The sequence below is a fragment of the Trichosurus vulpecula genome, chromosome 9, assembly GCF_011100635.1.
Source record: "Trichosurus vulpecula isolate mTriVul1 chromosome 9, mTriVul1.pri, whole genome shotgun sequence".
NCBI lineage: Eukaryota > Metazoa > Chordata > Mammalia > Diprotodontia > Phalangeridae > Trichosurus > Trichosurus vulpecula.
Genome location: NC_050581.1, coordinates 159,931,187 through 159,954,140, shown reverse-complemented (window position 1 = coordinate 159,954,140; position 22,954 = coordinate 159,931,187). Strand labels below are relative to the sequence as shown.

The 22,954-nt window shown below is 42.2% G+C and overlaps 1 protein-coding gene across 2 annotated transcripts in view; it reads left to right on the top strand.

Moving 5' to 3' along the window:
* The window catches only part of ITPR1 (inositol 1,4,5-trisphosphate receptor type 1), a 240,080-nt gene that overhangs the window by 52,793 nt on the left and 164,333 nt on the right, over positions 1 to 22,954 (top strand). For both annotated transcript variants that reach the window (XM_036738075.1, XM_036738074.1), the window contains exons 26-35: positions 1,597 to 1,734; positions 4,605 to 4,730; positions 6,340 to 6,540; positions 7,182 to 7,433; positions 8,381 to 8,506; positions 10,468 to 10,596; positions 14,200 to 14,320; positions 17,739 to 17,923; positions 20,259 to 20,407; positions 21,737 to 21,848. In XM_036738075.1, coding sequence (XP_036593970.1) covers positions 1,597 to 1,734; positions 4,605 to 4,730; positions 6,340 to 6,540; positions 7,182 to 7,433; positions 8,381 to 8,506; positions 10,468 to 10,596; positions 14,200 to 14,320; positions 17,739 to 17,923; positions 20,259 to 20,407; positions 21,737 to 21,848 — 1,539 coding nt within the window. The remainder of the gene's footprint in view (positions 1 to 1,596; positions 1,735 to 4,604; positions 4,731 to 6,339; positions 6,541 to 7,181; positions 7,434 to 8,380; positions 8,507 to 10,467; positions 10,597 to 14,199; positions 14,321 to 17,738; positions 17,924 to 20,258; positions 20,408 to 21,736; positions 21,849 to 22,954) is intronic.

Here is a 22,954-nt window from a genome sequence, read left to right as displayed (position 1 = left end):
CATAGATTCTTAGCTTTTTTTTTTTTTTTTTTTTTGTATATAGGGACCTTTCGGCATTCTGATGAAGCCTGTGTCTCAGAATGATTTTGTTGTAGTTTTTTCTTTTTCCCCAGTTATATGCAAAAACAATTTTTAACATTGGTTTTTAAAACTTTTGGTTCCCAATTGATAACAATATTATTAAATGCATTAAACAATATATAGACAAAGGAAAACAATTATACTGAAATACAATTGAATATTGAAATTGAGATATTATTAAATGCATTAAATAATACGTAGACAAAGGAAAACAATTATATTGAAATACTGTTATTAACATTTTTTTAAAGATAAAGTTCATAGACCCCAGGTTAAGACCCCTAGTTTTGGGCCATCCAGAATGAGAAGGCTTTAGCAATGGCGATATTTTCCACAACAATTTACCTTTCCCAGGTTCTGCCATCTATGGCTATGTATCCAAAGAATTTATCTTCTCAAAAGTTTTCTTTAACTCCCTATTGCCTTTAGTATTTAGATTCCCTAGCCTGCAATTTTAAGCCCTTCATGATATGGTTCCAGGTTACCATTGTAACCTTATCTCACATTACTCCCTTTCACACAATTCGTATTCCCCCTAATTGGCCCAGTCTTCCAAATCAGTCTTCCCTCTCTTGCCTCCATGCATTTGCACAGATCTTAGTTTGTGGCTGGGATATGTGCTATCTTCCCCTTTACCCTAGAACGGTTCCCTTCCTTCTAGGCTTAGGTGCTTTCTACTGTGGGAAGAATTTCCCAGTCCCCACAGCTAGAGCATTCTCTTCAACTTGACATTATTTGGCATTTGCTTATCTGTGTACTGTAGCCCCCATTAGAAATTGGAGAGAAAGGACTTTTTTGGTTTTTATTTGCCCAGCTCTTTACATGCTCTAAACATTTAATAAATATTTTTAAATGATTTTATGGATATTTTTGTTTCTATGTTGCCTAAATTTCCCCCTTATCCCTTTCCCTCCCCAAGAGCCATCTTTTATAATAAAGAATATTTCTTAACAACAACAAAGAACAAGAGGAAGAAGAGAAATAAAACAATCAGCAATATTAGTGATTGCATCAAAAAAATGACATCATGTAGTATTCCACACAAGGTACTTCCCATCTCTGCAAAATGGAGAGGGGGGATGTGTCATCTTATATCTCTTCTTTGGGGGCAGGCTCGCTTTTTGTAATTCTGCAGCATTTATTTTCATTTGGTTTGTGGTTGGTTCCCCCCCCCCAGCCATTTATAGTGTTGTATAAATATTTCGAATTAAATTGAGTATCAAAAAACCATCGTTCTGAGGACTAGAGCCTCCAACCAGGCCATCTGTAGCAACCAACAAGCACTACATTTGACTTTTACTGACATTGTCTCAGGCAGCTGTTTATAAACAAAGCTTTGTCTGGCTCTCTCTGGAACCCACTTACTATTCGGTAGGGGTGTTAGACAAGGAGGTACTTCCCACCTATTTTTGCCATTTACCTTTTCCCCCTCTACTCTTCTTAATACAATTCATATTCAGAGAACTCTAGTATTTCTGAGAGGGTCACATAAGCAGAAATATTGTTTTCTCCCAGATTTTGATTAGACTTAGCAAACTATGTGTCCAAGAGAGTGCCTCTGTCCGGAAGAGCAGAAAGCAACAACAGCGACTGTTGCGAAACATGGGAGCCCATGCCGTCGTCCTAGAGCTCCTACAGATCCCCTATGAAAAGGTAAGTCAGGCCCATGGCAGAGACATCTACCACAGAATCAGTCTTGCATCATCATCCCTTGACTTCCCCCTCTCCCCAGACTCTTGTGACTGGAGGTATTGCGAATGTTTGAACATTTTGAGCACCAAAAAAAGAGCTTACTAAAATGGTGGATGAGGAAAGTGTATCAGGTGGGGTGGGGGAGCAATTAGTCACTTGGAAGCCTTTGGAAACAGACGTTAATAAGCTCGATTTTGAGACCCATTGGATGATGCTTTAGGCCAAGGACCTTTCTTCTTAACTAAAGGCACCAGAAGTTGAGTCACCTGGCAATGGAAAATGTCACCTTTTTGATATAGTCTGTGAACCACTGAAATGACTTAGGGACAACAGATAGAACATTCCCTGGCAGATGCTTCCTTTCTGTGGTATAAAAGTCGGGCTTGGTTATCAAAGATTGTATCAATGGAACACAAATTCTGGTCAGTCTTAACCGAGAATGTAGTCAGAGGCCTGGCCTAGCTGAGGACACAGTGAGGATTACAAAAGTAACCAAATGTAAGTGAAAATAAAATCCATTTTTCCCATTCAAGTTAACAGATGCCCTGACCTCTATTTGTGGATCCTAGGTTAAGAACCTGTGGTCTAGGATTTTTCTGAAAATGGGTGATCTCAGTGATAGGTTAACCTTAATGCTGGTTACATTTTTAAATTACTTTTCATAAGGAAAAGATATTCCACTAATTCACAGTCTATCCGGTAGAATTTTTTAGAGAAGCATAAAATTGTGTAGAAGCATTTAAAATTATGGCCATGAGCCAGAGATAAGTGTCTTTGTTAAGGAACACTCTAGCTCTCTCATGGCGAAGTTGTCAGTCAACAAGCATTTCCTAAGTGCTTGTTATATTCTAGGAACCTTGCTAAGGGCCAGGTTTACAAAGAAATGCAAAAAGTGTACTGTGTTCCCATCAATACGTGGCCTTGCCAAGTCATGCTTAGACTTTGAAAATTCTTTAAAACTTCCACTGCCCTTTTCTATTGTCAAAACACATAGCTAAGATTCTTTCATAAAGCAAACATGAGGCTTCCGCTTTGTCTTCCTCAAAGGGAGGTTTTGAAAATTCTTTGGGACAAGATTTATAAAAGTGCTTTGGAAACAAAAAAAGTCCTTTATGAATATGATGGGACTGCGTTTTGCTCTATTTCAGGGGATGCTCTGTGGATCATTGCTTTCCCTATCAGATCCCTCTTTCTTTGTTCAGAATTGGGTAAAATTTCTACAAAGATATGGAACCCGGTGAGGAAGGATTTGGTTGTTTCAGTTGTCCCAAAAGGCAGACCTAGAATACTTGGTTAGAATTTGCTAAAAGGCAAATTTAAGCATGATTGTTAGGATAAACTTCCTACCAACTAGAGAGATACAAAAGTGGGATGGATTGCCTTGGGAGGGGGTGGGTTTCCCCTCATTCTGGGTCTCCAGGCAGAGGCTGAAAGACTACTCTTTCAGATATGATGCAGATAGGTTTCTTGATCAGGTACAGGTTCAACCAGGATGGCCTCTGAGATCTCTTCCCACTCTGAGATTCTCTGAATCGGGTGTAGGTCTACACAGATGGGCTAAACCATGTTAAGGGTAACTGAGGGGTCTCAAACCCTTTGGTGAATTGGGTGGAGAGGGAGAGGAGGGAATGTCTACCTCAAGCATGTGCCTACTTCCTTTGGTGGAATGGACAGATAGGAACAGTTTGTTCCAATGGCCATAGAGGTGACTGAAGCAGGTGCTGTGGAGTGCTTAGAGCTTGGTTAGACATCAAAGACACCAATGTCACCTCCTCCATCCTGAGCCATCACCAGTTGTCTTGACTCTGTCCTGCCACTGGGCTGTGACAATTCTGGAAGAGAGAGTGATGCCTTATGACTTCCTCTGCCTCACTTAAATCCACTTTATGCACAAACCAAAAGATGTCACCCATACTATCTTACCGTGCAGACAGTTGGCCTGGCAGTAGACAGCTTGAAAGAAAAACCTAAGAGAAGGGTGCATGACAGTGTATTTTAAGTAATAGGGAAGGAATGATAATGGCTTACCTTCAGGGGGTAGGTGGCCTTATGTCAATAATCCACATGAATGAATGAATTTGAATTGGGGAAGACTTTTTATTAGCTGTCACTTTCTCTGTGCCAGCTTGTAGCATAGATCAGGAACTAAAATATCTTGATTCAAGTAGTTAAACCATTTTGTTGGGCTATATCTTGCTTTGTCTCTAAATTATTTATTTTTGGGGACCAGATTCGTGATCACTGGCTGTGAAAATTAGCTCCTTTAAGTCTTAGGGGATTACTTGGGACACTGATTTTAAATGACTTCCCTATATGCTCTTAATGAGAAAGTATATTTTGGAGTCAGGACTTGAACCCATATCTTCCCAGCTCTGAGGCTAGCCAGTCTATCTATTTAACCATGCTGCATCTCTCTATTCCTACAAAACAATTTGTTTCCTCTGGGCCAAAGGATGCCAAAGTGGCTTGTCTGCAGAACACCATTTCAGCATCAAAGTTTTCAGTTTGTCCAAAGGGCTTAATTCAGAAAGACCTTTGAATTCCAATTTTTATAGATTTACGGAGCTGGAAGGTTATTTAGAGAGCATCTAGCCCAATACCCTTATTTTACAGGTGAATAAATTGAGGCTCGAATAGTGACTTGACAAAGGTCATGCATACTACCTCAGTGCCTTACACCCAATAAAGACTAAGTGACTACCTCATGCAACTAGCTAGTGGAAGGGATGTCATAGGATTCCAGGTCTGCTAGCTTGCAGTTCAGCATTCCTTCCTCTGTCCCATTCTTTTGCACCTCCTTAACCCCGGCTCTTCCTCATTATTCCACCTAGGCTGAAGATACACGGATGCAGGAGATCATGAAGCTGGCTCATGAGTTTTTACAGAACTTCTGTGCTGGTAATCAGCAGAACCAGGCTCTCCTGCACAAGCATATAAACCTGTTTCTGAATCCTGGGGTAAGGATCAGTGACCACTTGGAGCCATGGAGAAAAAGGGAACAAGGCAGGAAGGATGGCTGGTCTTATAAAATGTTGTTCTTCTTGGGTCTGGAACCAGACTGGTCCAGATGGGTGTCCTGGAATCCCATTCAGGAGACATGAATGTGTACCATGAAAGGAGAACGAGAAGCAAAAATGTATAAAGGGCAGGATGAGTTGAGAAGTATTGGGAGTTTAAAAACACTAGTTTGAATTTTTCTGATGTGTCACCACCCCACCCCCTCCCAAAAATAGGTTTGACCGAGTCAGAGTAGTGAGGTGGCACCGTGGATAGAGTGCTGAGTCTGGAGTGACAAAGACCTGAGTTCAAATCCAGCCATGGACATGTACCAGCTGTGTGACCCTGGGCAAGTCACTTAATCTCTATTTGCCTCAGTTTCCTCATCTATTAAAAAATAAAAATAAAATGGGGATAATAGTAGTGTCTGCCTCCCAGGGTTGTTGTGAGGATGAAATGAGCTAATCTTTATAAAGCACTTAGCACATAGTGAGTGATGTTATTAGTAATCTCTTCTTTTTCAGTCAGTTATTTTGAGATCTACACCACACCCGCTTGGAGTCAGTCCTATACTTCTATCAAAGGAAAAGGCCTAGGTTCAAATCCTACCCTTGGTATTTGCCAGCTGTGTAACCCTAGGCAAGTCAGTTAATCTCAGTACCTTAGGGCTTCTTTACTACATCACTCTGCAAGGCAGTGTGATGTGGTCCGTAGAGAGCTGGCCTAAAAGAAGGCTTGGATTGAACCCTACCCTGTGATACCTGCTAACTGTGTAAATCCGGACAAGTCACTTAACCTGTGTGTGCCTTAGCATTTATTTACAAAGCCTTAAATCTTTGAGATGCAATTTGGTAGAGTGGCTATCAACCCACCTGAATTCATTTCTCAGTGATTAACAAACTCCCACCTGGTTGTACCCTCCCTGTCGAGGTCATTCTGAGCCCCCATGGGACCCAGTTCTCAGTCCCATACTTTGCACCTCCTCCCTCAGCCAAAGCATCCCACTCTGAAGCTGCCCACCCCTTACTTTGTGTGACTCTGTCTCCTGCCCCTCCCCGCCCCGGAATTTTAACTGGCTGCCCCCACACCTGGAATGCCCTCCCTCCTCATCTGCATCTTCTGGCTCCCCAGTCTTCTTTCAAGTCCCGGATCAAGCACCACCTTCTACCTTCTACAAGAAGCCGTTCCTGAGCCCCCTTGATACTAGTCCCTTCTCTCTGTTGATTACCCCCTTGCAGAGAACAGGTTGGTTTGTATTGGTAGAGGGACTTTCTTCACCTGGGAGTTGTTATACCCATAATGTCCCAGGTTTGGTTCTAGCCTATACGTCTCTGCTACTAGGTTACTTCATTTGTATTTGCCATAAGACCTATTTAAAACCAGGTCAGCAATGGGTGACAGCCTGACTGTTGTGGCAGCCATCTCTTACTGTCCCAGCAGTTTCCCAAGCTAATGAAGTCACAAATCGTTTGCACGAACTACACGTATTATTCATTCTCACACTTCCTGAACACTCAGACATCCTCTTTATTTCGTTTCCTTAAACTGAGACTTTCCTTCCCATGTTAGATCCTGGAGGCAGTGACGATGCAGCACATTTTCATGAATAACTTCCAGCTTTGCAGTGAGATCAATGAGAGAGTCGTCCAGCACTTTGTTCATTGTATTGAAACACACGGCAGGAATGTTCAGTACATCAAATTCCTGCAAACAATTGTCAAGGCCGAAGGGAAGTTCATTAAGAAGTGCCAAGACATGGTCATGGCCGAGGTGAGTGAGAGCTGCCTGTTTCTGTATAGTCACAGCCAGTGTGAAGTAGGAATTTTCCATTTGACATCCTCAGCTGAAGAAGCCTTCGAGTGTAGTGACTAGAGAGTCGACCACAGACAGGAAGCCCTTGGTTCGAGTCAGGCCTCTGAGCCACACTGGCTGTGTAACCCTGGGCAGGTCCCTTACCTTCTCAGTACAGATGGACTCCAGAGCAGTTGCCTATCTGATAGAGAGAATTTTCTTATCCAGGAACTCCATATAGCAAAGAAAGTCACAGGCCCTATCTTTATTCCATTGTCCAACCTAACACAATATGAAGCTCCTCTTTTGTAGAGGATTTCCTATGAAGAACTCCCTCCAAACCTAGCTGTTTTCTTGCAATTAGTTTTCACTCAGGCCATATGTATTTTCTGTATCCTTGGGTTGAAATTGGAGTACAAATAATGCTTAATTTGGGAAGGGGCATAAAACCAGCTGAGTATAAATGAGCTGTTATATCTTCTGTGTTATCATTCGAGAGTCTAGCACTGGAAGGCCAGAGATGGAACCTTTCTTTTTTTTTTATCTCAATGAACAGATTTCTGTAGCATTTTATTCCCTCTCAAGCTTTTGATAAACATGGTTTTTCTTCCTTTTTGTAGTTGGTCAATTCAGGAGAAGATGTCCTTGTGTTCTACAATGACAGGGCCTCCTTCCAGACACTCATCCAGATGATGAGATCAGAGCGGGACCGAATGGATGAAAACAGCCCTCTCATGTACCATATCCACTTGGTAGAACTCTTAGCAGTGTGCACAGAGGGTAAAAATGTCTACACCGAGATCAAGTGTAACTCCCTCCTTCCTTTAGATGACATTGTCCGGGTAGTGACCCACGAGGATTGCATCCCTGAGGTGAGGCTCAGCAGGCCTGGAGTCTGACGTCCTCTCTTCTCAGTCTGTGTGGAGCTGAGGTTCAAAGCTGTGAATTCTGGTTCAGTGGAATGAAGAGCTGTATCCTCCTCACCCTGAAAAAATTCCATAATACCTGATTTTTAAACTTAAGTATCAAAAATTAGGTTTATAATCCTGTGCTGGGGAGAATTAGTCTTCAGTCTTACTCTCATGAGAGAAGTGGAGGAACTTTTGTAGTATATAGGATCATAGACTCGAAGCTGGAAGGGTTTGAGGTAGAGGCCGTGTAGTCCAACCCTCTTAGTCTGCAGATGTGGAAACTGTAGCCAAGAGAGGTGATTTAACCTGCCCGAGGTCATACAGGTCCTAAGTGTGGGAGGCGGGATTTGAACCCTGGTCCTCTGACTCCTAAGACAGTGCTCATTCCACTGTACAGATTTCCTAGCTTCCCTAGGAATAGCCAACCCTGTAGAGTTTGAAGGGAATTGGTCTAAGTAAGAAGCTTATTGCTCCTATGTTATGTCGAACTCTGTGTCACTCTTTTTACACATGTAATTATGTCATCAGGTCATGTTGAGCATAGTGGAGAGAGAGAGGAAAACCTAGGTTTGAATCCTGCCTCCAACACTTCCTAGCTGTGTCATCTGGACAAACCATTGGACATCTCTGACCCTCAATTTCCATGTTTATAAAGTGGGGATTGTAACAACACCTGCCTCATAGAATTGTTGTGACTCCAATGAATCAATGTGTGTAGAACACTTTTCAAGCTATAAAATGAGCTGTTGTTATCATTAACTCACAGGTTCTCACTTAGAGTTGGGAGGTACCTTAGAAATTGTCCAGTCCAACACTTTAGTTTTGCCTGTTTTATGATGTGGACGCTGATTTCTGGCCTGCACAACTATTTGTCTTCTGACCCACCTCTTTTTCATCCTTCCTTCCAGGTTAAAATTGCCTACATCAACTTCCTGAACCATTGTTATGTGGACACCGAGGTCGAAATGAAGGAGATTTATACTAGTAACCACATGTGGAAGTTGTTTGAGAATTTTCTTGTTGACATCTGCAGGGTAAGAACATTTAGGAATCAAAGATGAAGTCTGTTTTTGTGATCCTGGCTTTGGTGGCTGATCTTGTTCTTTGAGGCCTTTGAGGTCAGGTCCAAGATCTCCTTACTTCCTATGTGACCTTGGGGAAAATAGCTTATCCTCTTGGTGCCTAAACTTCATCCTCTGTAAAAAAGAACACCTCTCCTCGAAAGTCCCTTCCGTGGCCAGAAGTCTTGTCTGTTTACTTTTGCCCTCTTGCCTTTTGCTTGTTGCTGATTGTGGACTTTGCTAGTTTTGTTCTGGGAAAAAATCTATTTTCTTTTTTTAGCCACAACTTGTTTTCTGAGATAGTATCTGTCATGCTGATCTAGGCAAGGTTTATGGGGATCTCCCCACCTCATTAATAGTCACAAAATTCAGCCCTATAAGACAATGTTCCTGGACTTGGCCATTTATTTTTGTGACTTTTGTGTGTGTGAGAACCTGTAGCATATCTCATCTTTTGATGTGTCTTTTCTAACTCAGCACTTAATAGATTTTCCTATATCCTTTTTGGTTTTGTGCATTGGGTGTAGTAAGCATGTCAGACCCTGAGGATATTTACTGCCTGGTGTCAGATGTGCAGACAGAAATATTAGGCCCAGAGCCTGGGAAGCACTTAAAGTACTAGCCTACTTTGCCATGTGCCAGAGACCTTCATTTAATAGCACTCGGCAGCGAATGTCAGAAACCTTTCAGGCTTTGACTTTTCAGCTCCTACCAGTTCTTCTTGGCCTTGTCCCAAACTAGCTTAGGGCCTTCAGGATGGAACGGCTCAATTCTTGAATTGTTCAAGGGAGAGGCAGGGCAGGGTAGTGCAGAGAGTCCTGTACTTAGATTCAGAAGATTTGGGTTCTTTCTCAGTCACTCACCCCTCTGAGTCCCCTCCATCCAGGGACACCAGAGAGCTTATACTAACATTCTCCTGGGGTAGTTGTGAGAATTTGAGAGATGGTGAGCGCATCAGTGTCAGCTGTTCTTATTTAATCAGTTCCCTCTTCAACCTTTCATATCCGTCATAGTGCCAAAAACCTAGCACGTACACTGATAAATAATTACTACCTTGATTTAATTATTTTCTAGGCCTGTGATTATAGCCTCACTATGGCTGTCCTCACAATAACCAAATTAAATACAAGGCAAATTCCATTAAGAAGATGACGGGTCACAGATTTAGAAGGAACCTTAGAGGTTGGAGGCAGCTTGGTGTTAACTTAATCCAGTAAACATTTATTAAGTGCCAGGCACTGTGCTAAGTGCAGGGGATTCCAAAAGAGGCAAAAGATAGTTCCTGCCCTCATGGAGCTTATGATCTAATGAAAATGGTATCCCAGAAAGAGCTCTAGATTTGGCATCAGAGGGCCTGGGGTCAAATCCCAGATTTGACGCTTTACTGCCTGTGGCCTTGGTAAAATTACTTAAGGAAACTATTGGGTCATAGTTTCCTTATCTGTAAAATTGCAGGGGGGATGAGGTTTCCTTCCAGGTCCAGATGAGGAAACTGAGGCCCACAGACCTGTTCTAACATGCCCGGTGTTGAGAGCCAGGATTCAAATCCAGGCCTTCTGACTCCAAAGGCACCATCTGTTCTGCCACATCACATTGCCTATGTGTGCAGAAAGATTTCTAAGTCAAGATTTTTCTTTTGAGCTGTATTTGACAAAATGAAATTCCAGCATAGTGAGAGAATTTGGACACCGCCTTGAGGACCACCGTGACAAGAAGAACAGAGTAAAATTATGGGAGTTCTAGAACTGGAAGCAACTTGGCCTAAGCCAGTTGTCATTTCATAGGTAAATTATTTACCTAAATGTTATCTGTTCAGCATTTAGTGCTGATCGGCCATGAAAACCATCAGAAGAGAAATAGTGGTGATTTCTCAGCTTTACAACTAATTTGCAAGCTTCAGGACTGTCTTTAAAGCTCTCAGATTCTCTTCTTAGGCATGTAACAACACCAGTGACAGGAAACACGCCGACTCGATCTTGGAGAAATATGTGACTGAAATCGTCATGAGCATTGTGACAACTTTCTTCAGCTCCCCCTTCTCTGACCAGAGCACAACTTTGCAGGTAAGAGAAGCACCCTAATAGAGTTGGCCCCTAACGTCCTCAGGAGAGGGTGACCCACACTAAGGGCACCTGGCAGGTCAGCAGGAGGTAGGACTAGAATAGCCCCAGGGAAAAGGGTGAAGATGAAACCCTGAGGAGTTGCCAGGGTACACAGGGAACATCCAGAGCTGTGTGATCCAAATGGTGACTGTGGAATACTTCCTGCCTTCCTATTCCTCTTTCCCTAGGATCCATAATTCAATCCAGTTCAGCAGTGTTTTGTTAAGTACCCACCAAGCTGTGCAGGGCAGCTTATAATCATGACTTGGGGCAACCACTAAGACCAGACGTTGCAAACCTATTGCAGACCTGCCTTTTTAGAGTGAGTTACACTGCACACTCAGTGTAAATTCTCTACAATAGAGAGGACTAGCACCTCTGGTGGGAGGACTGCTCGTCCACCTTTGGTATCTACCTGGCCCTCAACTCTCACCTGTGGCTCCACAAAGGTATATCATGTGCAGTGGCTACATCCCAGTAAACCGTCTTGACAGATGGGCTAAACCAGGTTGAGGATAACAGGCCTCAAACCCCTTGGTAAGTCAGGGGGCATCTACCTCTAAGCATGAGCAGATGTCCCCCCAGCAGAATGGGTAGATGAGAACAATTTGTTCCAATGGACATGAAAGCGACTGAAGCAGGCTCTGGGGAGTGCTTAGAGTTTGGTCAAGTATCAAAGGCGCCAAGGTCATCTACTGTATTGTAGGCATCACCAGTCATTCTAACTTTTTTCTTGCCCCTGGACCTAAGTGATTCAGAAAAAAAGAATGAGGCTGATGACTTTGTTCAACTTGGTCCCACTTAAATTCAGTCCACATGCAAATCAAGACATCACTCCATGATATCACTGGTCCACTTCAAAAAGGAAGAACAAGCAATAATAATAACTGTGTGCTAGACATTGTGCTAACAAAAAAGACAGCGATTATTGGGAAAGAGGTGATGCGTTCAAGTATTACCTTCCATTAATAAAGGCAGCCACCTAAAAATCCTGAACAGGAGAGGTGACCCTTAGGACCACACTTAGCAGGATGGGTTTGTATCAATTTCCCTCTGATAGTGAGAATTGGAGCCAACATGTGGCAAAAATGTTTCCTGTCACTTTATTCTGGAAATTTTAAGCAGCTCGCTTATTCCGGAGAAATAGAAATAGCTTTCGATTTAGCTCAGGAATGCTTGGGAAATGCAGTGGGTTAACAACGTGATTTACACGTCTCTAGTCAAAGTGGTACCTTGACATCAACAACCTTCGAGGCTAAGATTGTACGTGCTGTTAAAGGCCAGACTTGTCCCACCCAATAAAGGACTATTCTCCTGAGTGGCCAACTCTAAAAATGACTCTACTTCAGGTGTTTGGCTTGTGATTTAAAGGGATAGTTCACCATGACAGTGCTGGTGTTCATGTAAACTGTGGAGTGTATTGTAAAACAGATCATTCTATTGGGCTCTCTTAGAAAATTGTCAACATACGTGACCACTTTATTGGATTTGTTTGGGCATTCTTACCTTTTAGTCTCCAGTCTGTCTATCTCTACCTTGCAGAAATCTTAGAATGTACTAGGCAGAGGTAGGGAGCCTGCGGCCTCCAGGCCCTTGAGGCTGCAGGTTCCCCACCCCTGAATTAGACAGATGGAGCATCATATAAAAGCAGCTCTTTTAACAGAAACGAGTAGACCTAGGCCAAATGGAATCGTGAAAAGAGGCCTGGACTTGAAGTCAGTACTGGGTTCAAATCCCAGATCTTATATTTACTAGCTATGCGAGTGAGGCCTTAGCAGATCTTCCTATCAAAGCCGTTAATGTTTAATCAGTGTTTTGTCCATCACTTGTACTATGTTTTAATTATCTTTAATCTCTTAGAGCCTTGGTTTCCTCATCTGAAAAAAGGAGCTAAAAATCCCTATAGTGCCTACCCCAATAAAGGGAAGGGACTATGCATTTATATAGCTTTGGGTGTGTAGGCACTTTGCTTAGTGCTTTACAAATACCTCATTTGGTCCACAAAGGGCTGTTTTGAAGATCAAAGTTTTTTTTTTATATATGCAGATGTATAAACATAGGATTTTTGAAAAAGGTGATCTCTGCCATTTGTCTAGTGCTCATGGTCTATTACCTAAGCCAATACAGCCTTATTTTGTGTATTATGTGTTTTGTGTACATGACTGATCTCCCCTACTAAACTTTCAATACCAGTAGAGCAAGAACTGTCTCCCACAGAGAGATGCCCAGAAGGCCCTTGATACACATTTCTTTGTATTCACTGCTTTGTTTCTGAGCAGTTGAAAGACACTAAGGTAGTAGCTAGTGGCACAGTGGATAGAGCCCTGGACCTGATATCCAGAAGACTCGAGTTCAAATCCAGCTTCAGATACTTATTAGCTCTGTGACCCAGGGCAAGTCACTTAACCTCTCTGTCTTCCTTGTCCAACAAAGGGAAGATAACAATAGCAGCTACCTCTGAGTGCTGTTGTGAGGATCAAACGAGAAAATATTTGTAAAGTGCTTTGCAAAAAAAAAAAAAGCCCTGAATAAATGCTACTTGTAGTCATTGCTGCTGTTGATTCTTATTTGGGATTTCTGCCACTCCTGGGGCTCTCATCACTTGTATGCCTGATAGTGATGAGAACAAGCAAGAAGAATGTGCATCTGCCCCATGGAACTGAATTCTATGCTAAGTGCTTTATGCAGCTGGAGATCGGACTCTTCTCTGGGCCAGCATTTGTAGGAAGGCCTGAGTGCTTTGACCGACCTCAGTTTTCTTGCAACAGACATCATTTCTATTAGCATTTGTAGGGTGCTTGCTCAGTGGCCTGAATCAACTCTTGTCCCCTCCCAAATGCCTTGTAGAACACTTGGTTGGTAATTTTTATTAAGCTGATTAACTTTTTAACTGTGTGAACTGAGAATGTAAAGTGGGGTGTATATCCCTGATCTGATGAAGTACAGATTTCAAGATCTCAAGTAGATTTACCCTCTGAAGATGTGAGATCCTCATGTCCTTAGACATGGATTGGTCGATTGAAAGCTTGTTCTTTTCTGATTGGGGGATGTGATTGGTCTTTTGCCTACTTTTTAGGGGAAATCAATACCATTAATAGACAACATTTGAACATTTGGTTCATTACCTCTGCTGTCTTTGCATACTATATTATGGGTGGCTAGGGGTTGGGAGCTAGGACATTTCTAGAAAATCATCCAAGACCCAGGTTTCATTTTTTTTTAAATACTGCCCCAGTGTCCCAACTAAACCTTACTTCTCTTTCATTTCCCAGGGACTTTCTTGTGGGCAACCCCAGGCAGATAACTTCAATTTTGTGCTCTTGATAAAGATAATTATTTGCTTTTCCTCCTTTCTGTTTCTAATGATTCCTAAAAATGTTTGTTGATCTCCCTATTCATCTGATATCTCCCTCCTTTTGCCCTGGAATACTTCTTGTTTGGACTGTGAATGAAGAGATCTACTCTTGAAAACCCAACTGGGCACAAGGAGGGATGACTTAGTCTTTGTTTGAGGAAGTGAAATGCAGTTTTCCATGATCTTTTTCCTTCTCTTTTTCCCTCTAGACTCGCCAGCCAGTCTTTGTACAGCTGCTACAGGGAGTGTTCAGGGTTTATCACTGCAACTGGCTGATGCCGAGCCAGAAAGCCTCCGTGGAGAGTTGTATAAGGGTGCTCTCTGATGTAGGTAAGAAACCTGACAGTTGACTTTGTTTCTAATGTAGCCAAAGTGTGTTTTATGTTTAAAGAAGGCATGAATGGGTGGAAAGCCCCTACAGCCTGGTCTATAAAGTATCAGAAGTGCAAACAGTTAATCTAGGTTGGAATCCTGCTTCAGACAAACGTCTAAAGCTAGTTTTGTGAGCATGGGCTCATTTCATCTCACCGATCCTGAGTTTCTTCATTGGTTTAAAAAAAGTGACATTTTAAACAAACATTAATAGTAACTGTGCTGTCTGCTGGGAGAATGTTATGATTGAGTTCCTTCTCTTCTTGCCTCAACCCCCTAGGACTGTGCTCTTTAAAATAGAATGCTGAAATCTCTCTCCCTCTTCCTCCATTTGCCTTTAAAATTGATATGAGCCTCAGTTATTTTTGTCCTAAGTGCTACATATCCATCACCTGTCTGCTTTTACTCTCTGTAGTTCCAGGCTAAGAGTTAGAGTGTCTCATGCAAGTCCAGTCAGGAAGGAACAGCAAGGAAGGCAGATAGATGCTTGATCCTCGCTGAGAACACTAGGGAAGAATCCATGAAATCTTCATTTGAATCCTCTGCCTCTGTGTTTTTGGTTTTGGTTTTTTTCCTAGGTGGTTTTTAACTCTTTTCTTTGGGCCCAGATCTATACATTTTGATTTTCATCTCCTTTGAAAGCAAGAGATCCAACTTTGAAAGTGCCTGCAGAAGCATACTCACAATGAGAGAAAAGAACCTCCTAACTTGCAAGGTCTCTAGGCCAGGCCTTGGTAATGTTCCTAATATCATCTCATAGAAAGCCGTATTTGCCGAGCCCTAAGAAACCTCTAAAAGAGAAGTCTGAGACATGCTAACTGTCCTCAAGTACTTGATAACTCTCTCCAGGACCAGACATTAGACTTGTTCTGTTTTAACCCAAGGGTCCAGAATTAGTTGTAGTGTAGAAGTGACAGGGAAGGAAATTTAAGTCTTGATGTTCAGAGAAACTTCTTAACCCTTTGGTTAAGTAGAAGGGGCTGCTTTAGGTTGTGGCGAGCTCCACCTTGTTGCACATCTTCGAGCGGAGCCTGGATGACCACTTATCAGTTATATTGTCCTGGAGATGGGATTGGATGGCTACTGAGGTCCTTTCCAATGCTGAGATTCTGTGACTCTGTGAAACTGACTAGTCAGTATTTAATGAATGATTTTCAGCTTGGTTTTGAGTAAGCCACCTGTCTAATGAGTATATTCTACAAGCACTTAGAAGGTGAAAACTTGCTGCGGCATCCAAAGTGTGTTTTTAAAGGTAGCAAAAGATGATGAAGCCTTTACTCATGCATGTGAGCATGCATGTGTGTATGATATGTATATAATATGAATGTAGTGTGCACTAATCTCAGAATCAGGAAGATATCAGCTCAAGCCCTGACTGACACATACTGTCTATGTAGATCTGGGCCACACAGGAAACACAACCTCAGAGGGGAAAGAGCAGGTGTTGAAGGAGAACCCTCTGGGGATGAGGGACTCCTGTCTTTTCTTGCCTCTGCCCCCCATCTACTTTTTTGCATTAACCTTTCCAGAGCAATGTAAAGTGGCTGCTAGTCCTTTTCCATCCATTGCTCCATGCCATCAGAAGCCTAAATTCTTCTTGTCTATTCTCTTTTAAAAGTGAGAAATCCAACTTTGGAAGTACCTGCCCAGTAACTGTTCACGGATCTCTGACTTCCTTAGAGACTTAGTGAGGGCCTCTAAACATTTTGAACACTATGTGCTCACAGAGGTCTTGTTCAACTTTGGTCTTTGTAGTAGGAGCAAAATCTATGGAAAGCCCAAAGTTTGTAAGGATTTCTTTTCTTTTTTTAATCCATGTGCAGTCTCAATTATCTATGCTAATGAGAGGATTCAGAATAGCATGTAATCTAAAAATAATCTGCCCTTTCAGAGAGTTGAAGGGAATGATTATTTTTAGATCACAAAGGTTTACCTTTCCAGTTATGATTTGTTTGGACCTTTGAAAATTAGCATAATGTAATGGAAGGAGCCCTGGATCTAGCATCAGAGGTCCTGGGTTCAAGTCCTAGTTCTGAGGCAGGTAAGAGAGATGTAGGCTGGAATCTTGCCTCTAAGGTTATGTTAGCCTTTTGAACCTTAACCTCTCCGAGCCTTATGTACAAAATGGGGACAGTAATACCTGTAGTATGTATCTCAGAGGGTTATTTTGAGGATTAAGTGAGATAACGTGGGAAGTTCTTTGTAAAACTTAAAATCTTCTATGAAGGTCAGGTTTTGTCATTTGCCTATCTTTGTGAATGTGGGCAAGTCCCCTCTAGGCTTCAATTTTTTCTTCAGTAAAATGAGGGAATTAGATTAGGTACCCTCTAAGGTTCCTTTTTCCCTCTGCAGCATCCTCCGACCGTTACACATGATTTGATAACAGAAATAATGGACAAGCCAACATGATATTAATGGCTCTAATTTTTTCTTTTTTTGGAGGTGGGGGGAAGGCAGTTGGGTTTAAGTGACTTGCCCAAGGTCACACAGCTAGTAAGTGTCAATTGTCTGAGGCTGGATTTGAACTCAGGTCTTCCTGACTCCAGGGCCGGTGCTCTATTCACTGCACCACTTAGCTGCCCCCCCCAACATGATATTAAATACGTGCCATCAATAATGGAGAGTTTATTTACCTGTACATACATATAAAATAGGAAAATAGGTAAAGCTAGCATTTATACAACTCTTTAAGATTTGCTAAGTGTTTTACAAATGTGATCTCATCTGATCCTCACAATAACCCTGGAAACTAGGTGCTGTTATTACCTATTTTACAGTTGAGGAAACTGAGGCACACAGATGAAGTCAATTTAAACTCAAGTCTTCTTAAGTGTAGGCCTAGTGCTCTATTCCCTCTGCCATCTACGGCGAGGTACTAATTAGTACAAATGATGAACCCTGTGAAGTGATCTGATTTATTTGAGATTCATACATTCATTTATTTTCACTATTAGAAGTTATAATAATGTCAAATGTGGTCATTGGTTCCAGCCCAATGAAAATTCAAATAGTGTAATCACTTCAGGGGGATTCATTATCCGTGATAATCAGGACCTAGCTATAGCAAATATATATGTATAAATTTGTGTGTATGCATATATACATATATGTGCATGTATATACACATAGTGAGATATGTGGATAGATATAGATGTGTATGCATGTATATATATAAATATATTTATATGAGAGATTATCTTCAGTCTTGTGGTAGATGGCAGAAAAATTATTTATAGATAGTAGAGAACTAGAGAGAAATAGGTGATAGTTAACTAGATAGATGGATAGGGATAGATGGATAGATGGATAGCAGACAGACAGACTCGATAACTCACCAAGTAGTCCAGTGCTCTGAACCTGCCTTCTTCTCTTCCAGCTAAAAGCCGAGCAATCGCCATCCCTGTGGACTTGGACAGCCAGGTCAACAACCTGTTCCTGAAGTCACACAACATTGTGCAGAAAACTGCCATGAACTGGCGGCTGTCGGCAAGAAATGCCGCTCGCCGGGACTCTGTGCTCGCCGCTTCCCGTGATTATAGGAACATCATCGAAAGATTACAGGTAATGGTCTATTCCCAAATATGCACCCTTTGGGTTTGACCAAGCATATGGGATCAAGACAAACTAAAATAAAGGCATTTCAGAGTTGTGAGCTTTGGAGAAAAAATAGCATATTGGGAGAGGAATTTAGGAAAAGACAACCTTGACTTGGAAAAGTCACCTGAGGGTACTGCTTGCTTTAAAGGTTCTTAACTGGAAGTCAGAGTAATCCATGGATAGATTTCAGGGGACTCCATGAACCTGGATGGGGAAAATATTACATCTTTATTTTGACTAACTTCTAATTGAAAATTAGCATTTCCCTTCATTATGAACATAGGCCACAAACATCATCCGAGAAGAGGTTTATAAGCTTTACCAGGTTTCTAGAGGGGTCCAAGACACAGAGGAAGAACTCTTGTTTCCAAGGATTAGTTAGCCTTGTAAAGAGTATGAGCCAGCTCTTGTGAGGAAGCATAGTGCTGGTAACCAGAGTATAAGGCTTTGGTTTTTGTCCCCTGGGAAGGCTGTCTTATTTTTCCAGCAGTTCATAACATGTACATCGTGAGTGAGTTTGGCATTGAGAGGAGACAGGTGCTCCTAGTGATTCGCTAACTCCTAGGTGTTTGGCTAGGCTCTTTCAGAAGATCTGTTAGCTCCTTCCCAACCTGAGGCTCTCACGTAAGAAACTTATGCTTTGGGCCTCCAAGTGGCCTCTTTAGGGTGATCCAGGCTCTTCACTGTTTGGGTTGCTTTGAGCAAGTCACTTCCCCTTTAGATTCTCAGTTTCGTCGTGTATAAAAATGACACTTGGTCAGACTAGCTTTCAGCTCATGAACTGCGATTGGGTACATTACTCAGTAGATTATCATAGCAGCTTCTTGAGGGATCTCCATTGACAATGAGATGGAAGTCCTCCATGAATCTGCCTGGGTTGGTAAATACTACTTAATACCATGGGTGTTGAGAAGTAGCTCTATGTTGCTATGTTTTGGAGGATGTGCTGTCAAGTTGGGGTCGGCATAATCTGGGTTCTTTCAAGAATTCTAGATCCACAGAGGTCTGGAGGAATTCTGGATGGAAGTCACTGGATTCTGCTGAGCATCATCAGTGTTTGTCTAATCACTGAATTGACTTTCTGTCACCATTGAGTGACCACATGGTTTGTTTTGCTTGTCCAAATGGAATAGTAATATTGCTCCTTAAAGCTTGTAAAGTCCTTTACATGTATTATCTCATTAAGCTTCAGAACACCCTCAGGAAGGTAGGTCTGACAGAGACCATTCTACTCATTTTACCATTGAAAAAACAGGCTCAGAGAGATGAAATCACACCTGTTGCTGTTGTCGTTCCGTCTCGTCTGACTCTCTGTGACCCCAATTTTGGGCTTTCTTGGCAAAGATACTGGAGTGGTTTGTCATTTCCTTCTCCAGCTCATTTTATAGATGGGAAACTGAGGCAAACAGGATTAAGTGACTTGCTCAGGGTCACACAGCTAGTAAGGGTCTGAGGCCAGATTTGAATTTGGGAAGATGAGTCTTCCTGACTCCAGGCCCAGCACTCTGTGCGCTATGGCGCCACCTAGCTCATGTCAAAGGTGGGATTTGACCCCAGGCATTCCTGACTTCCAAGTACTCCAGTCTAAAAACCATGTCTCGTAGCCTCTGGAAAAACTTCATCTATAAATAAGCAGATTTGGTATTACTCTGGATTAAGTATATATAAAACTCTGTGTGCGTGTTTTCCTCAGAAATGAATGCCTAAGAGTTTTCCTCGCTTACAAAGACTGAGCCTAGAGTCTGTTTTCTGTTTAGTACAGTCTGTACTCGTCTTGGCCATCCTGGCTTTAGGTTGGTCCTAAGTCACCATCCTGTAAGAGACACGCCCACTGGTGGAACGCATCCCTTCATCTGTTCCCTGCTATTTGCCTTTCACATATTCTTTGCGGTGTTTGACTTAGCTGCCCTTTCACATTTTTCTCTGTTTTCCTTTCCTACAGCAGTGTGTTTTGTATTTGAAGACCATCATGCTATCAGGGTACATCTATTTAGCATGTTGATACAGCATGTTCATTCGTTTGTGTTTTCATGTAACCGTAACATGGAATGCTTTGTTGGCCTAAAAGACTCCATTTCCTTAAAAGGATGGGTGGTGGGAAGTTTGCACTTCAAAGACTAGCGCTTTCCATGAGGATGGAGGGTGGGGAAGAAGCGGTCATTTTAGAAGTGTGATCCATGAGTTAGTTGATGGTTCAGTCATAGTATGCCAAACTGCTTATGGATGGACCCAAATTCTCAGGATGCCAAAAGTTAGCCACTACCCTCTGCCATTAATACTACTTGCTGGTACCTTCCAGGATATAGTGTCTGCATTAGAAGACCGTTTGCGGCCCCTTGTCCAGGCAGAGCTGTCTGTGCTCGTGGACGTGCTCCATCGACCAGAACTGCTTTTCCCAGAGAACACAGATGCCCGAAGAAAATGTGAAAGTGGAGGCTTTATCTGCAAGTAAGTTGTTTGTGTGTCAGGGGTAGTGTGAGTGCTACTCCCCTGTGAGATCTGTCAAGAATACCCATGTGGTCCTGCTGTGGGAAGAGCCTAATTCAAGAGCCCTAGAAATATATCTTGGAAAGAAGTGTATCCCTTGCCTCGAACAAGGTGACAGCTTTTAACTGTGGTCACCTTCTTAAAACAAGATTGGCAGAACTGAATGGGCAGTTAGAGAGAGCCCTATTGGTTGGAATCGTTTGTGACAATTTGCTCCTGATTTTAGTGGCCAACTTTTCCACTTGCTTATTGTACCTCCCTGTTCTCCTGTTTCTTTTGGTATCTATTTGTCATAGATGTAAGCTGCAGGAGAATCCTAGGGATGGAAACACTAGTATCTAGACCTTTGTGCTCACTAAATGCTTCTCCTCCACCCATTCCCACCTCCTTAATAGGAAGATAGTATTTTGGACGAGGGACAAGTGTATGTTTTACACAATCAGTCAAGCAACCAACATTTATCGCCTGCCATTTGCATACCAGGCACTGGGCTAGACTCTGGGAAGTTTGTTTTTACTGGAATTGTGATTTCAGTGGATTTCAGTGGTATAGAGAGTCATTGGTGAAGAACTTTCTCCATTTACAGATGGGTACTCAGGACTTAAGTGACTTGCCCCGGGGTCACACAGCCAGTAGGAGTAGGAAGTCACAGCTGAATGCCTGTGCCTTCCTAACTACAAGGCAAGATCTTTATCCACCACCCCACCCTGCCTCTCAGATCTTGGGCTCTGGAAATCCAAAGACAGAAATGGAAGGGCTCCAGCCCTCATGGAGCTTAAATTCTATCAGGGAAACAATAAGTTCACAGAACATCTTCATGTGATTCCTTACTTCACCTGTTTAATTCAAACAGGACTCTGCAACACGTCATCTAAATCATACTGTTTAAATGAATTGATTTTCCTGCTTATAAAACGTATATTGTTAACGACTTTAAGCAAAAGACTTTGTTTTCTTTACTGTTGTAGAGAAAGGGGTCAGCACTTGGGACAGTCTGTGGTATACATTAGACACATAGTAAATACTAGAGAATCCAAGTGTTCAGACTTGGCTTAGGGTGCCGTCTGGAGCCTTAGCTAGTGCTTCTCCCCATCGACCAGCAGGTGTCACTTTTGAGATGCAGATGAGCTGGTGGGCCAGCCCGCAGGCTCCAGGGAGCTGCTGCTGAGTGCAGGGCCTTTGGTCCAGGGTGTCCGGCCCTGTGACCAGGTATCCTGAGATGCTGAGAAGTTGATGCACTTGAGGGACGGTGGCAGCAAATCGAACCATTACTTTTCTCCCCCTTTTCAGATTAATAAAACATACTAAACAGCTGCTGGAAGAGAACGAAGAAAAACTTTGTATCAAAGTGTTACAGACGCTCAGGGAAATGATGACCAAAGACAGAGGCTATGGAGAAAAGGTACCTGGCATTTATTTTCATTCTACAGCGTTTGACCATTAAATTGAGGGAATGTGAAAGTGGGGGAGGGGAAGGGGACGGGGGGGGGGGGAATTCTACCTTATCCTAGATCACAAGTATTAATAGTGTTTAAAAAAGGAATAAACAAAACTTTTCCCTAAAGTTTATTGGGAGAAATAACTTTCAGAGTCTCTAATTTTTGCTTTGAACTCAGCCAATAACTTTCCAGTATGCTTCCCAGAATATGATTTTATCCTGTGTGAGCCTTTAATAAGCTAATTATACTCAGATCTCTCTTCTCATAGGCTGTTCACCTCATGATGTCATGTGCTTTTCAGAGTAAATAATTGGCAAAATTTTGCATGTCTTGCTTTTAGCTTATAGTTAAATTCCAAAGGAAAAAGTGTGTGTGTGTGTGTGTGTGTGTGTGTGTAGGTGTAGGAGGGAGAGAGACAGAGAAGTATGTATGAGTATGTATGTGTGTACATGCATGTGTGTGTGTGTGTGTGTGTGTGTGTGCATGCATGTTAGGTTCCAGATAGAGAGTTTACATTTCTTATTGGTGAGTTGCTATATATGTCTTTCTGATTATCAAAAGGTCTGTGATATAAAAACTGATTTTAAAGACACCTTCCTCATTTATCCTGACCATAAATGTGAAGAACACCGTGCAGAATCCTTGATATTGAGTAAATACCCACAGTGTCATGCAAACTATTCACCTCCAACCCATCTCCACAGAAAACAAAATAAAGTCAGTCTTGTATTCTTCCCACTCCCCCCCTGCCCCCCCCCCCCCCTGCCAAAAAAAATTCTTGGTACAAAAACAGAACAGAACTAAAACCTCACTAATGGTTCTCTATGTCTTCTCTGGGAATTGCAGTTCTCATTCATTGTTTCAGCCCCATTTTGGCAGATTTAATAGGGATCATTATTCTGAGATTACCAAAGTATCCTACAATTCATTTAGTCAGTGGAGTGATGATGTCATAAGACTTGAATCTGGGGTGTGCTTGTCAAAATAAATGTCATCGCATACAACTGAAGTTTTACTGCCTTTTTTTTCTTTTTAAAGTTTTAGCGCTTATTGTTAGTCAGAGGGAGGC